Below are 14,891 nucleotides of genomic sequence, written 5' to 3'. Positions count from 1 at the left end.
GGTCCCTTGATCCCCAGTACCCCCCCCAAAAAAGTGTACACACTTCAGGAAAAGAAAAACTTCTATAAGTATTTCAATACTAAATTTATTGAGACATCATGAGATTAATACAAGTTACCTTTGGCCTCTACAATTACAAGAGCTCAAAGTGGTGCCCATTAGCTTCCAGATATTTATTAGTTTGGTGAACAGCTGCTTAGGTAACCTTGGTCATTGAGATTGCTACACATGCAATCTCAATTTCTTCTCTAAGGGCCGGCAGTGTAATGGGTTTTGTGCAATATACAACATCCTTTAGGGTACCCCATACGAGGATAAGACCATCTGTTGAAAAAACATTATTTTTTCTTTTCCTGACATGTGTATAAATTTTTTTGGCAGACTCTGTATATATGCACATAAATAAAGAGAAAAATAGAAGAGAGATTAATAGAAAGTAGGAAGAAGTTCAAATACTTTCCTAAATTACATATTCCACTGTTTTAAAAATATTTCAATATATTGGGCCAGGGATTTAGCTCAGTGGTTCCGGCGCCTACCTTGCAAGGACAAGGTCCCAAGTTCAATCCCCAGTACCAAAAATAAATAAATATATATATATATATATATATATTTCAATATAAATGCTAATTTGTTTCATTTATACTAATAGTTCATCGAAAAAGTTTATGTTTCTTTTTTATAAGAATCTTTGACTTATGTCTTGTACTGAGTACTTTGAAGACAATGATATACAGTGTAATAACTATATTCTCTTATTTGGTTATGAAAATTTGTCTCATTTTTTCATAAAATTAAAAGAAAAAATTTAAAAGCTGTCTGAATTTAACACAGAATGATGATGAAAATAACTAAAGGAAAAAAGGCATACTGGTAATTGAACTTTAGGGAATATCCTCTGGGTTACCAAAAAACCATGGTACAAACTTCCATTAAACTTCCATAATGAACATACTTCCATGATAGTTCTCATCACACTGCATTTCCCTTGTGCCAAGGCAGATATTCCATAAAAGTTTACTAAATAAAAGGGTAAATAGTTAGGGACCAGAGAAGAAAGAGAACATAAACAAGGAGAATAGGCAGACTGCTTCAGTCATTACTTATTACACAGCATAAATATAATAACAAATTATGTACTATTTTGTACAGGAAAGTATCTGAATTATTGCAGATCCAGAGAAAAAGTACCTTAATAAAACCCTGGTAGAACAGACTGAAGAGTAAAGAAGACTGAATTTGGATGGCTCTACAAAATCCAGTTCCCCTAAAGAGAGGTGACCTTATTTTAGGCACTCAGAGAAATCAACTGAGCAATGAAGACCACAATATAGTTAAATTGAATTCAGAGGCATAGTATTAATTTTGTATAGATACAGTACATAATTATTTAGTATCCAGAAACTTGATGATTAATGAATCAGCTGCCAGAGACTCCCTGATGAAGCTAATTAAACAGTGTAAATATTAGTGAATATATCCATTTAAAGCAGTTTGCTAAGCTATTATGGGAATATTAAATAAATAGTAATGGTAATAAAGGCATAACTAATGGCACAAAAACCAACAAGCTACACGATTTAAGTCTTAGTCTTGGCCAATTTCCTTCATTGGCTTCACTAATTCATACTGATGAGTATGAATAAATATCATTATGGAGTAGAGGTTAGTATTATGAGCCCTGACAGGTAGAAAGAAACTTAGGTTGCAGTTGTCTATAAATGTGATTGACCATGAACAAATGACTCAATTTTTATTGTGAACTTAGTGTACAAGATTTCATATTTGTACGAAGAGCCACCCACTCTTCAGCATAAGAATATAAAAATAGATAAAATAAAATTGCTTTGAGATTTTAAATTAATAGTTAAATTAAAACTAAGTCACCATGACACAAATTGTCTAAAATGTGTATTAGCATAATAAATAAGTGGTTATCCTGTAAATTATCCTCAAATTAATTCTTCCTCCCTGGTAATAATGATAACAACACCATTCTCTTGTTCTTATGGTTATTTCATTATTTTTCAAGCCACTTTCACAAATGTTAATTGAAGAAGCCTAATATATAATCTGACCACTCCTGGTACGAGCACATTAAGTACAGATTTTTTTTTTTTTTTTGGTACCGGGGATCAAACTTGGTTCCTTGTGCTTGTGCGGCAGGCAGTGAAACCACAGAGCTAAATCCCTGGCCCCATTAAGTACAGGAAATATTTCCATCACCTCCCTAATGCTAAGAATACGCTCACTTTTTTATTTTTATTTTTTTGAGACAGGGCCTCACTCTGTAGTTCAGGCTATCCTTGGGCTCACTATGTAGCTCAGGCTGGCCTAGAATTTTCGGCAGTCCTCCTGCCTCAGCCTCCTGAGTGTGGGGATTACAGGCTACAGACATGTGCCACCATACCTGGCCTGCTCTCTTTAATTTATATGGCTTTTCATCACTTTCACACATACTAACTGGAGCAGTAGCATTAGGAATGATCTTTCGATCCTTCGCATCATCCCAAGGGCATAATCCAAAAGAGAGAGGCAACTAAAAGTTGGTAAATAAACTAGGGGACTATGAGGCAGTTAAACCATGATTCTTGAACTTAGATTCAGATCTTCCCAAAGTCTCAGAATTAGAGCAACTCCCCAGAACAATAAGCTGATTCTCCCTTTCTCCAGGTATATGCTTAAGGAGGCAACAGAATAGAGTATTTAAGATATCGTTAGTATGAGCACTAAAAAATTAAATCTTTTTTGTTCACTACTGTAATTCCTCTGTATTGAGCATAGGCCTAACACAAAGTAAATATTCAACAAATTCTTCATTGTGATTATCACTAAAGGTAGAACACTCTACTCAAATTCTCATAAAATATCTGTTCAGGAGCAGAGAACAAACATCTCATTTTGTTGTTGTTGTTGTTGTGTAACTTCCACAATTATTGCTTTTAAATGTGTATATAAGAATGTGGAACCTAAACAAAATTAGGGCCACAGAGCACATCTATTAAAAATCTAAAGAGACAAAAATCTGTAAGGTAGATTCATAAAGCCAAGACAATTGCAAAAAGCAAAGAGGAGGGCCGGGGATTTAGCTCAGTGGTGTCTCTGCCTGCCCGGCAAGGGCAAGGACAGGAGTTCAATCCCCTCAGCAAGCAAGCTCTTTTAAGTCCCTATTCTTAAACTAAAATTTACTTCACTGAAGCATTTTCAAAAGGTAGAGTTAGTTCTTACATGTTTATGTATTTACAGTATTCATCTTGTAACTAAACTGAATATATAGTTTCTTTTTTTTCTTTGATAGGGCCAAAATGAAAGAATCTACAGTTGTTTGACTTATGCAGTGAAATTGCATAATACCTGGAAATTGGGTATAAAATTTTATTTTATTTTTATTTTTTTTGGTACTGGGGATCAAACTCGGGTCCTTGCACTTGCAAGGCAAGCAGCGGAACCACTGAGCTAAATCCCTGGCCCAGGGTATAAAATTTTAAATGGATTTGAATTTTACAAAGTACTAAGAAAATGTACCACTTAAAAAATCCAATGGGCAAGCTGGGCCTGGTGGCACATGCCTGTAAGCCCAGCACTCAGGAGGCTGAGGCAGGAGGATCGCCATGAGTTCAAGGCCAGCTTGAGCTACATAGTACGTTTAAGGTCAGCCTCCACTACAAAGTGATACTTGTCTCAAACAAACAAACAAAAAGAACCAAAAAGAAACCAAAATCCACTGGACTAGGTGTGGTGGCACATACCTGTAATTCTAGCTATCAAGGTGACTGAGGCAAAAAGAACAGTGAGTTTAAAACCAGCCAAGAAAACTAGCAAGGTCCTACTCAAAATTTTTAAAAACTGGGGAGGTAGTTCAACATCCCCAATCTCTCTTTCTCTCTCTCTTTCTCTCTCTTTCTCTCTCTCCCCCCCCATCCTTCTCCCTTTCTCTCTCTCACAAACACACATGTCTGCACGTGTGCACATACACACACACACACACAAAGGACAATGGCAATACATTTTAAACATGTATTTTATAACATTAACCTTTCTAATGTGTCACAACATGTTTGCTCAAAACAATGACTAATGTAAGCTTTTTAAAAAAATAATCTAACTTCCATATTTAGTTGGGAAACGTTTCCTTTTTTTTTTGGTACTGGGGATCGAACTTGGGTCCTTGTGCTTGCGCAGCAGGCAGTTTCTTTTTAAAAAGTTTCATGATTGTTAACCTTGGCTGTCAACTTGATTGGCTTGATAGACACCTAGAAGTAAAGCACATTTCTGGGTGTACCTAGGTGAGTCATGGAGGTTGTGACCCGGGGGACTATATCTGGTGCCTTCCTCTCTAGTTCTTCCCGTGTTCTGCTGCCATAAGGTTAGCAGCTTTTCTATGCTATGCCCTTCCACCATGATATTTCTGCCTCAGAGCCAACTGACCATAGACTGAAAACTCTGAAACTATGACCTTAAATAAACCCTTTCTCTTTTAATTGTGTATGTTGAGTATTTTGTTCCAGCAACAAAAAGCTATATAATACAAATTTATCTTGTAAAATCTGTAAATTAACTCGTTAAGAAAAGATAGGTTCTGGACCAGGGATTTAGCTCAGTGGTTCCACTGCCTGCCTCCCAAGGTCCCGAGTTCGATGCCTGGTACCAAAACAAAAAACAAAAACAAAAACAAAAAAAGATAGGTATATTAGATATTTATGAACCAAACAACCACCAAAGATAAAAATGAAAGTACAACAATTCTCAGGTCATTTGGGCCTCCTTAAAATAAGTGTTATGTCCTTTTAGCTTGTAAATTACTCTTAAATCAAGGAAGAGAAGTAATACTTCAGACCAAAAGCTCCTAAACCATACCAACTCTGGAAGATTATGTGGAAAACAGTATTGCTACTAGCCAAAATTATTTATAGTAAAAGTACTTGTCACATGTTCTTTCTTTGAAGTAGATAAAAACAAGCATATTACTAAAATTTTTATTTTATATCCAGGAAGCATTCTGCCTGGTTATATAGACTATTCAGAGAATCTACTGTGCCATAGGTATCTTACCTATTCCTACTTCTACAGAGTTTTATAGATCATCTTTCAGTAGAGTTGCCAGATTAAATGTAGGATAAAGCATTTCAAGAGATATGCTTATACTGAAAAATTATTATTTCAAATTCAAATTTACTTAGGCATCCTGTATTTTTATACTAAGTCTTTCAGTATAAGTTTATTTCCAAAAATACCAAATTCATTGCCAGGAAGAGACTCAGTCTCATGAAAGTTGGTTAATTCCTTACCTTTTAGGAACTTCTTGAGGACCAAGCCACCACAAATGCTTCTTACAGAAGCAACTGTAAAAAACATAACATAAGGAAATATGACAAATAAGACAAGTACATGGAGTTCACTTTAAAAAGCAGGGCTAGTTGTATAGATAAGCAGCAGACTGCTTGCCTAGCATGCACAAGGTCCTGGATTTAATCCCTGGCACCTCAAAAAACATCAAATGAGAATCTGAAAACACTCCTTATAAATACCTAACATTTAAAAAGAGATCCTACTAATGAATTCAGTTTAAAAACATGGAAACAGGATGTGTAGGCCTGGGTAGGGAGGAGGCAATGTTGAGATGGGCTGGCAGCAGCAGAAGCTGACCGCATTTTCTTTGTTAGCAACCTTGAAACTAAAGTGACAGAAGAGCTGCTTTCTGTGCTGTTCCACCAGGCTGGGCCAGTAATAAAGGTGAAAATTTCAATAGATAAGGATAGTAAACCAAAGCAATTTGCATTTGTAAATTTTAAACATTAAGTATCTGGTTCCTTATGCAATGAATCTACTTAATGGAATCAAACTTTTTGGAAGGCCCATCAAAATTCAGTTTAGAGGGCCAGGGATTTAGCTCAGTGGTTCTGCCACCTGCCTTGCAACCACAAGGTCCCAAGTTCGATCCCAGGTACCAAAAAAGAAAAATTCAGTTTAGATCAAGAAGTAGTCAGGCCTCACAGAATGTCAGTTTATCATACCCCCAGCATCGTGTTTGAAATTCAAGCCCTACGTATTTCCTACCAGAAGATATGAAAGGACTGTGGGTAACATGACATCATCATCACAGATAATTCAGAGATCATTCTTTTCTTCAGAAGAGACAAGCAGGATGAACAATGTTTTGAGATAGATCCCTTTGGTGGGAAATTTGGTTCTCCACCATGGATCAATCAGGATTTTCACCATCAGTTTAGTCACATAATCATAATTTTAACCAGCCTTCAAGCTCCCAATGGTTCCAGGGTATGTTACCATGACAGTGTAAAATCAGAATTCTCATCCCTACCTAGCCAGATAGACATTATAGCCAAGAGCAGAGTTACACTGTTCTGACCACCATCATAGGTCTGACCACCATTACAAAAGAACCAGAGATGATTTCTTCTAGGAAGATAGGAATCATGATGGCTGGAGCCATAACTCTTATAACAGAAGAGACAGTAGCAAAGATGGTAGTAGATGGCATCCCAACACTAGCAAGTATTAAAAGTATTAAAAAGACATTGTTTCATAGGGTCATTTTAGGCTCTTTTGACAAAGTTGAGCTGGAAATGTTTTAAAAGGGTACAAAGCACCTTTCAAATTGCCACATTTTTAAAAAAACCTATAGCTAGTTTAATATAGAAATGAGAAGAATTAAAGGAAGGGAAGGGAATGGGAAAAAAAGAAGCAAGATATATCATGTACAGGTACAGATTCCCTATGATGAATGTTATTTTTATGTGTATCTAAAATGCAACATTAAAAACATTTTTTAAAGAAATGTGAATAATTGTGGCTCCAGTTTTATTTCATTAATAACTTTTTACCTCAGGGTTTTAAGGGAAAAAGGTTTTATGCAAAAGAAAGTACCACAGTTCCTAATCATTTAGACAGCTTCAGAAGGGTGAAATGTATACCAGGAGTGATTTTAAAAAATACAATCTTTAAATTTTGAAAAAAAAATTATAGTAAAAGACACATTGCTATAATGCCAATTTGCCAACATATCTTTTACTGTAACACTTTTTTAAAATTTAAACATTCCTTTGATCAGATTGGTTGTATTATAAAGTAAATATTTTAATTATCTGTCATCCTTTTGTATTGCAAGAAATTTCAAGTTAAGTGAATCCAATTTTGGTGCGTATAATAGAAAGTCCAAGTTGATAGTCTGAAATGGCTATTTTGTTAAAATATTAAAAAATATAATTTTTCCATGATTTGTTTTAACATTTTCAGAAAGTTATTGGCTGTTTGGAGTAAATAAATTTTGCTTACTGTAGAGAAATTAAGTATAATTTCTGTGACATGTTCTTTGTAGCTTTACCCTATACAAGTATAAATCTACAAATACTACTTCATTCTAAAATTTTTCATTAAATCATGTTTGATGACTGGTCACTAAGTTAAATATCTGTATGTATATATTTTTACATGAAAAGTTAACAAATTAATGTAAATTCCTTTTTTCAAGAAGAACAAAAATATCAATGCATACTCAGATAAAATGATAAAATGTTTTACTGAAAGTATTCTTTTTGGGAAAAAAGATTCATGAAGTCTTTATGTGCTACCTCCCTTAAGCACCTGAGACAAGTGAATCAAAGACACATTTTATCATGGAGATTGTACAAGTTGATTTTTGTTTGAACATTAGAAAGAATTTAATGTTGTAACATTTTCTGCTTTTAAAATTTTTAAATCTTAAAAATTCTTATGTATCAAGATATTATTTCCCTTTCACTGCAAAATTGCTTATCAAATTCATTCCTTGAAAATATGGATTTTAAAAATACTAATCATAGCCTTTGCCTTATGTTATTTTTAATATATTAAAAATATAAAGAGAAAAAAAAATATAAAGAGAAGCTGGAAAGATGGGGGAGTGGTGAGTAGCAGTGAAAGAGCCTCTCCAAGATTTGGTGTCCTGACACTGGAATATAGCAGCATGAGAAGAAGGAAGGAAGTGGGTCTCCAGGACCCAGGAAAGATCTGAAGCGAGAACTGAAGTCCACAAGGAGAGTGAAGAGAGAGACTTCAACCAAGAGGAGGGAGATAGCAAGCAGCACTTTCTCCCAGAGCCTGGATTCATGGCATGGGAGCAGCGGGTTGAACCTGAAGATGCATAGTAACTACTGGTGATCCCACAGGCCTCCATAGAGAAATGCACCAATGGAACAAAGCAGTGGACTCAGTGGACTGCAATGGCTGGTGAGTTTTTTGGGTTCAGACATCACTCAGAAAGCAACTGGCATCTTAGAGAGGGGCTAACTGAGCTAGGAACTCAGAACAGTTACTACCAACTCCATCTAGTGGCTCCTGCTGTCTTGGTGAGGGTGCCAAGTTCAAGTCAGCGGGAGATCAGGGAGAGAGTTCAAGTTGGCAGGGAGGAGTCCAAGCCAATAGGAGGCACATAGACTGTTACAGGCTCAACAAATATGTTTCCAGCCTCATAGCCAGAAACCAGCTTGAATTTCAGTGGAACTAAAGGTGTAGGCTGGCTGAGATTATCCACCAGCCCACCATAAAGCTATAGCTGGCTTGCTGGAATTAATCAATTCAGCTCTGGACTCTTTCTGCCCAGGTTGTCTACAGTGACAGCAGAAACATGCTTTGAATTGCACTTTTTTCTTTTTTCCTCTTTTCTGGTTTTTGTTCTTGTGTTGTTTCTTCTTGATTATTTGAAAATGGTTTCTAGTTTTTCTGTTGTTGCTGTTGTTCTGTTCTTATTTCTTCCTTTCTCTTTCCCTCCTGTCTTCTTCACCAGTTTCCCATAATTTGTGTGATCTTCCTTTGCCCTTCAGCCTTGCTTCTAATCTCTTCCTCTTCTTCTACTTCTCTATTTTTCTCCCAACCCCTTTTAAATCTTTCTAAGTCTCTAAGTTTCCCAGGCTTGGCTTGAACTTGTGATCCTCCTCCCTCAGCCTCTGAGTACTGGGATTATAGGTGTGCACCACCATGCCCAGCTTAAAAAAATAAATAAAACGTTTTATTTCAACCTGCCCTTTGCAAATTTAGATAACTATATAACTCCCTTCTCTGTTTTTTTTTCCGGTACCAGAGATCAAATTCAGGACCTTGCACTTGTCAGGCAGGCGTAGCGCCCCTAAAATCCCCTATAACTCCTTTCTCATAACTCAAAGTGTCCTATAGCACATATTTTGGGAAATATTGTAATAAATAACCATATTTGCTAAAGCTTCCAAAAATTGTTTGATAAAAAAACTACACAGTCATCTCTCAGCTTTTCATAAATGGATCCTTCCAGATATAAAATGTTCTAGTTAGGAGCTGGACATGGTGGGATGTGTCTGTAGTCAGACCTATTCAGGAGCCTGAGGCATAAGCATTGCTTAAGTATCAGTTTATGCTCACCGGGGCAACATAATGAGACTCCATTTCTTTAAAAAGAAAAAAAGAGGGCCGCGGATTTAGCTCAGTGGTTTCGCTGCCTGCTGCACAAGCGCAAGAACCCGAGTTCGATCCCCGGTACCAAAAAGAAAAAAAGAATATTAAATCTGCTAGTTTGCTGTGGGTTCAATTAAGTACCCCTAAAAGATATTTTCAAGTACTAAACAGATGTAAAAGTTAAGATGAACTCATATTGTATTAGGTTGGTCCTAAATCCAGTGACTGGTGTCCTTTTAAGAAGTTCACGTAAGGGCTGGGGATCTACCTCGGTGGCTCCGTGCCTATCTCACAGGCACAAGGTCCTGAGTTTGATCCCCAGTACTGAAAAAAAAAAAAAAAAAGAAGTCCATGTAAAGACACAGAGAAATACGAGGAGCTAAGCAGTGAAGTGTCTACAAGCCAAGAAATACCAAATATTGTTGACAATCACGAGGAGCACAGAAAGAGACATGAAATAGACTCCCTGGAGTCTTCAGAAGGAACCAACTCTACTTAGACCTTGATATAGGCCCCAGAACTGTTCAGGTTGACCTTGAATTCCCTATGGAGCCCAGGCTGGCCTCAAACTCAAGGCAAGCCTTCTGCCTCTGGTTCCCAAATGTATGCACCATCATGCCTAGCAAGAAAAGAGATTTTTTTAAAAGATGTAAACCCACAAAGATAGAGAAAAAGAGACAAAGATGATTGTAATAAAATTACAGAATTTAAAAGCAAAAGGGGGCCAGGGATTTAGCTCAGTGGTTTCAACACCTGCTGCGCAAGTGCAAGGACCCGAGATTGATCTCGGGTACCAAAAAAAAAAAAAGCAAAAGGACTACTATGAAAGCATTTAGGAGATATAAGAAAATGAATTATAAGGGGACAGGGAAAGCTAAGAAAAACCTGAATTATACAACCAAATCCCCAAAGACTCAGGAGTAACAGTATCAGGAACCTCTGGAAATAGGGGTGAGGTGGGAACTAAAATAAAAGAGAGGGTCGGGGATTTAGCTCAGTAGTTCTGCCACCTGCAGCCTGCCTCGCAGGTGCAAAAGACCCAAGTTCAATGCCCAGTACCAAAAAAACAAAAACAAACAAACAATAAATAAATAAATAAAATAAGAGTTAGTTGAAAAATGAATTTAAGCTCCTGCACTCAGTACTATAGGACTGGCCCTTCTGTGCTCTCCATTGGTGCAGGATAAGGGAGAAGTTATTCTTTTAAAATGGTAGAAGCGTGGCCCTCTGGGATAAGTACCAAAGTTGCACTAAAATCAAGCAGACTGAATGAACATAAATACTTAACCCTAAGACATCAGCAACCCTTTTAGATCCTCCCATTCCCAAAATGCAGGCAGTTAAGCTTCTACCCTTGCCAAAAGCAAAGACCTAAAAGACAATGATATTGAAAAGAGAGTTCCTCAATGAAAAGCTCAATTACAGGTACAAATTCCCAATGATGAATGTCATCATATTGTATACCTAAAATGTACTAATAAACTTAACGAACTAAAAAAAAAGAGGGCCGGGGATTTAGCTCAGTGGTTATGCCACCTGTCTTGCAAGCCCAAGGACCCGAGTTTGATCCCCAGTACCAAACAATAAAAAAATTAAAATAAAAAAAATTAAAAAAAGAAAAGCCCAATTAGATCATCCTTCAGTGATGTTAACAGTTTTAACATCAGCTTTACAGTCTCTAAAAAATGAACAGACAACCATGAAAGGAAGATCCCAAATCACAGCTGTGAGCCAGATACAGAAGGTATCAAATCAAGATTACACCAGGTCAAAAAACTCTGGGAAAGTTTTTCAGGAAGATGAAACTGAAAGACAATCAACTGTGTTGGAATACATTAGGAGCAGATTTACACAAACCTTGGAAGTTCTGGGGTTGAGTAGTTGATAAAAACAAAATGAACTACAAAATTTTTAATTGAAGGGAAAATATAAACAAAAGTAATAACCATTTTTATATGGTTAAACGGTGAACAGCATTTTATGGTCATAATGAGTAAATACTGATCTTTATTTTGATGGGAAAGTTATAACTATATTAAAGAAAAGATATACAGTGGAGTTGGACATATGAGAGGGAGCTATCATCCTCTATAGTGGGAAGTCGAGAAATATGTAATGCCTTAAAAAAGGAAAATCAAGATATGGTAACATAAGCGTGATTAGAAATAGCCAATAGAGTTGAAAGCAGAAGCCTCTAGAATGGAAAAAGTTGAGAAGGTGGGAGCATGAAGGGAACTGTACATTTTCTAACAAGCCTTACTATTTCACTTTTTAAAACCACATGTATATAAACTGGGTATGATGGTGCATACCTGTAATCCCAGCACTTGGGAAGCTAAAGCAGGAGGATCCCTGGGAGTTTAAGGCCAGCTAGGCTATATAATCAATTCAAAACCAGCCTGAACTGTAGTGAGACCCTGCCTCAAAAAATATATATATGGGCCAGGGATGAAGCTCAGCAGCACTGCACCTGCCTGGCAAGTGCAAGGTGCTGAGTTCAAGCCCTGTAAATAAATAAATACATACATACATACATACATACATACATACATACATACCATGTGTATATGTGACTTTGACAAAGCCTAAAACTAAATAAATTTGTGTGTTTTGTTTTGTCAAAAATGATGAACAAGTCAGGCCTAGCAGCACATGCCTGTAATCCTGGGAGTCTGAGACAGGACTGCAAGTTGAAGCCCAGCCTGGGCAACTTAGTGAAACCATCTTAAGGTAAAAAAAAAATTTTAAGTGCTGGAATGTGGCTCAGTGCAAGGGTTTGGGGTTCAATCCACAGTACTGCAAAAACATAATAATAATATAATATAAAATAAAGAATGAAGATCTCTACATTGTAAATTCTCTACATGAAATGTTACTCCATTTTACTAAAAAGCATGTGACAAAACCATAATTACACTCCAATTTGCATTTTTAAAAACTGATAACTGAACATATATAGAGAAAAATCTGTAAATATACTGAATGCTAAGTCATTTCAAGAAGTGAGATAACTAGAAAGTCTCACTCCCTATGATGTTTCTATGTTGTAATGTTTTATATTGTAATCACCTTTTTTCCTGCTCCTCCCAAAAAAACTATCAACATAATTACATAGAGAGCAGAAACAATAAAGAAAAGAGAAATGCCCTCTATATTAGATGGGATAAAGAAGTCCATTAGGCTCAAAATGCACATAGAGTTGGATTTCTCACCAGAAGATACTGTCATCCAAATGTGCTTTAAGTGAAATCAACCTGCTACCCTTGGCACAGTTTATCAGATTAGAGTCAGTGCAGAAGCTGATTCAACCTTATACAAACCAATGACATTCTACACATGTAACTAAGCATTTCACTCATGCCCAGTTACAGCGAGATTCATTCAGAGCAATAGCAAACCAATCTATCACACTCTGGAGGATGTTTAATATTATACACAAAGAATAGACGGGTCATTCCAGTTTAGGTAAGCAAATGTCTTAAGAGTTCAGTGTGCTATCCAGTATCAACTGGGTCTCTAAGTGACTCCTCTTAGGCTGATGAGACAACTTCATTACAAAAAATTCTTACACACACATATACACACACTATCAGACAAAAAAGCTAGAAGTTCACAAGTTCAAGAAAACTAGTTGTTTCACAGCCACTAAACATATCATTTTCCTCTCATGAGAACAGATAAAAATGATGACAGAGTAAGACTCAAGTGGAAGAGATAATTTCAAACTAATTGCAGGTCAGGTTATCAAACAATGCCCTATTCATGTCATTTATTTTCCTTTTCCTTTATTTCTCCTCTTTTCCAACTGCAAACATCTGGACATGAAGGGGAAAAAGTATGTAAAAACGTAATTTTGCTATGAAAGAGTAGGTTAAAACTAGGAGCAAAAACAAAACTGTTAGGCCAGTTTGGTAGTGCACAAATGTAATCCCAACATTCGGGAGGCCGAGTCAGAAGAATCACCTAGAGTTCAAAGCCAGCCTGGGGTACATGGTGAGTTCAAGTCCAGCCTGAACTACAAAGTAAGAGACTGTCTCAAAAAAAAAAAAAAAAAAGAAAGAAAAGAAATTGTTTCTAAACATCTTAATTAAAGCCAGTAAGATCTTTTGAAAAGTCATTCTGTTCACCGTCCCCATATGGCACAATTGTAAATCTACCACCAGATACTTATTACATAATCATTTTGATTTTTAACTACATGATAAAAGATTATGACTCACTGAAATTTTTGGGAGGGAGTACTGGGGATCGAACTTGGGTCCTTGCACTTGCAGGGCAGGCGGTGGAACCACTGAACTAAATCCCCAGCCTGGACTCACTGAAATTTTTATGTGAACTATGATAACTCACCACAAAAGAAAAACAAAATAATTTTTCTTTCTCTACTTACTAGTTGTTACACAATGAAGAGCATTTGGCTGGTGCTTAGAATTTAATGCTTCTTTGGAAATCACTAGCTGCCCTTCTAACAGCGCTCCCTTTGATATTTCTGTTTCACATCTCCAGTGAATTATTAAGTATTTCAAAATCTGAAAAGAGCAAAATCCAAAGAAAATAATCTTTTAAGATCACAGTAATAAATGTGTATGATACAGTTAAATTAACAACTCAAATTCTCCCCCCAAAATACTGTATTCCTGCTTGAGAAAATGTCAGATTTACATTTGTTCAGAGGATAGCGTGGTGCCTAAACAGTATATTGAGAGTGACCTAAGAGGGCCAGGGATTTAGCTTAGTGGCACTGTGCCTGCCTCAAAAAGTGCAAGGTCTTCACTTCGATGCCCAATACAAAAAAAAAAAAAATAGAGTGACCTGAGAAAGGAGAGTGTGAAATTCAACTCAATGACCAGCAAGACAGGAAAGAGACAATACAAGTACAGTAGTCAGAGGGTAAGTTAATCTGGAAATAAAAACCAAGGAAAACTTAGATGGGAGTTTGTTTTTCTTTTCTCAAATAAATAAAAGCCAACGTGAAGACTCTGAATAAGAGTGACATCTGGTTATGAATAATCTTTACCTTTCATTAAATCAACATTTTTGAGGGTCAAACTACTAAGTGCTGAAAGCAAATGCGTGGGTTTGAATTCCTAATGTGCCAATTTCTAGCACGTGACAAGTTGCTTTATCTCTCTGTATCCCAGATTCCCCATTTAAAAGAATAAGGATAGGGCCGGGGATTTAGCTCAGTGGTGCCACCGTCTGCCTCAAAAGCAGAAGGTCCGGAGTTCAATCCCCAGTACCAAAAAAAAAGAAAGAATAAGGATAAACAATACTACATAGGGCTACTATAGAAAGTAAGCAAATATGTGTAAAATCCTTAACACAGTATATCCTTGGCATGTAGTAAATGCAAAGTTCTAACAAGTCCATCTGCAATAAAGACTGAACACAATATTTTAAAGATGATTAAGACATCAAGATATCTGAATAATAATAAGTGCTGGTAAGGCTGTAGGGGGAAAAAG

General features: G+C 36.5%; 1 protein-coding gene and 1 pseudogene across 10 annotated transcripts in view; one reads left to right on the top strand and one right to left on the bottom strand.

Annotated features, from left to right (window-relative positions):
• The window catches only part of Rce1 (Ras converting CAAX endopeptidase 1), a 91,869-nt gene that overhangs the window by 58,611 nt on the left and 18,367 nt on the right, over positions 1-14,891 (bottom strand). For 5 of the 10 annotated variants that reach the window (XM_087204996.1, XM_087204997.1, XM_087205000.1 and 2 more), the window contains one exon: positions 5,289-5,342. The exons of 2 other annotated variants lie outside the window; for them this stretch is intronic. Coding sequence is in view for 1 of the 8 variants with exons in the window: in XM_087204995.1 (XP_087061121.1) it covers positions 5,289-5,342; positions 13,817-13,955 (193 nt within the window). In the remaining 7 variants the exon portion in view is untranslated. Of the gene's footprint in view, positions 1-5,288; positions 5,343-13,816; positions 13,956-14,891 lie in introns of those variants that run through there. 3 more of the 10 variants (XM_087204995.1, XM_087204999.1, XM_087205004.1) reach the window with 2 other exon arrangements.
• LOC106009966 (RNA-binding protein 7 pseudogene) lies at positions 5,994-6,697 on the top strand (annotated as a pseudogene).

The sequence above is a fragment of the Heterocephalus glaber genome, unplaced genomic scaffold (assembly GCF_053883595.1).
Source record: "Heterocephalus glaber isolate CG9 unplaced genomic scaffold, H.glaber_assembly_v1.0 deba00000594, whole genome shotgun sequence".
Lineage (NCBI taxonomy): Eukaryota > Metazoa > Chordata > Mammalia > Rodentia > Bathyergidae > Heterocephalus > Heterocephalus glaber.
Note: the sequence above shows the minus strand (reverse complement) of the source record. Positions and strands in the feature narration are given on the sequence as shown.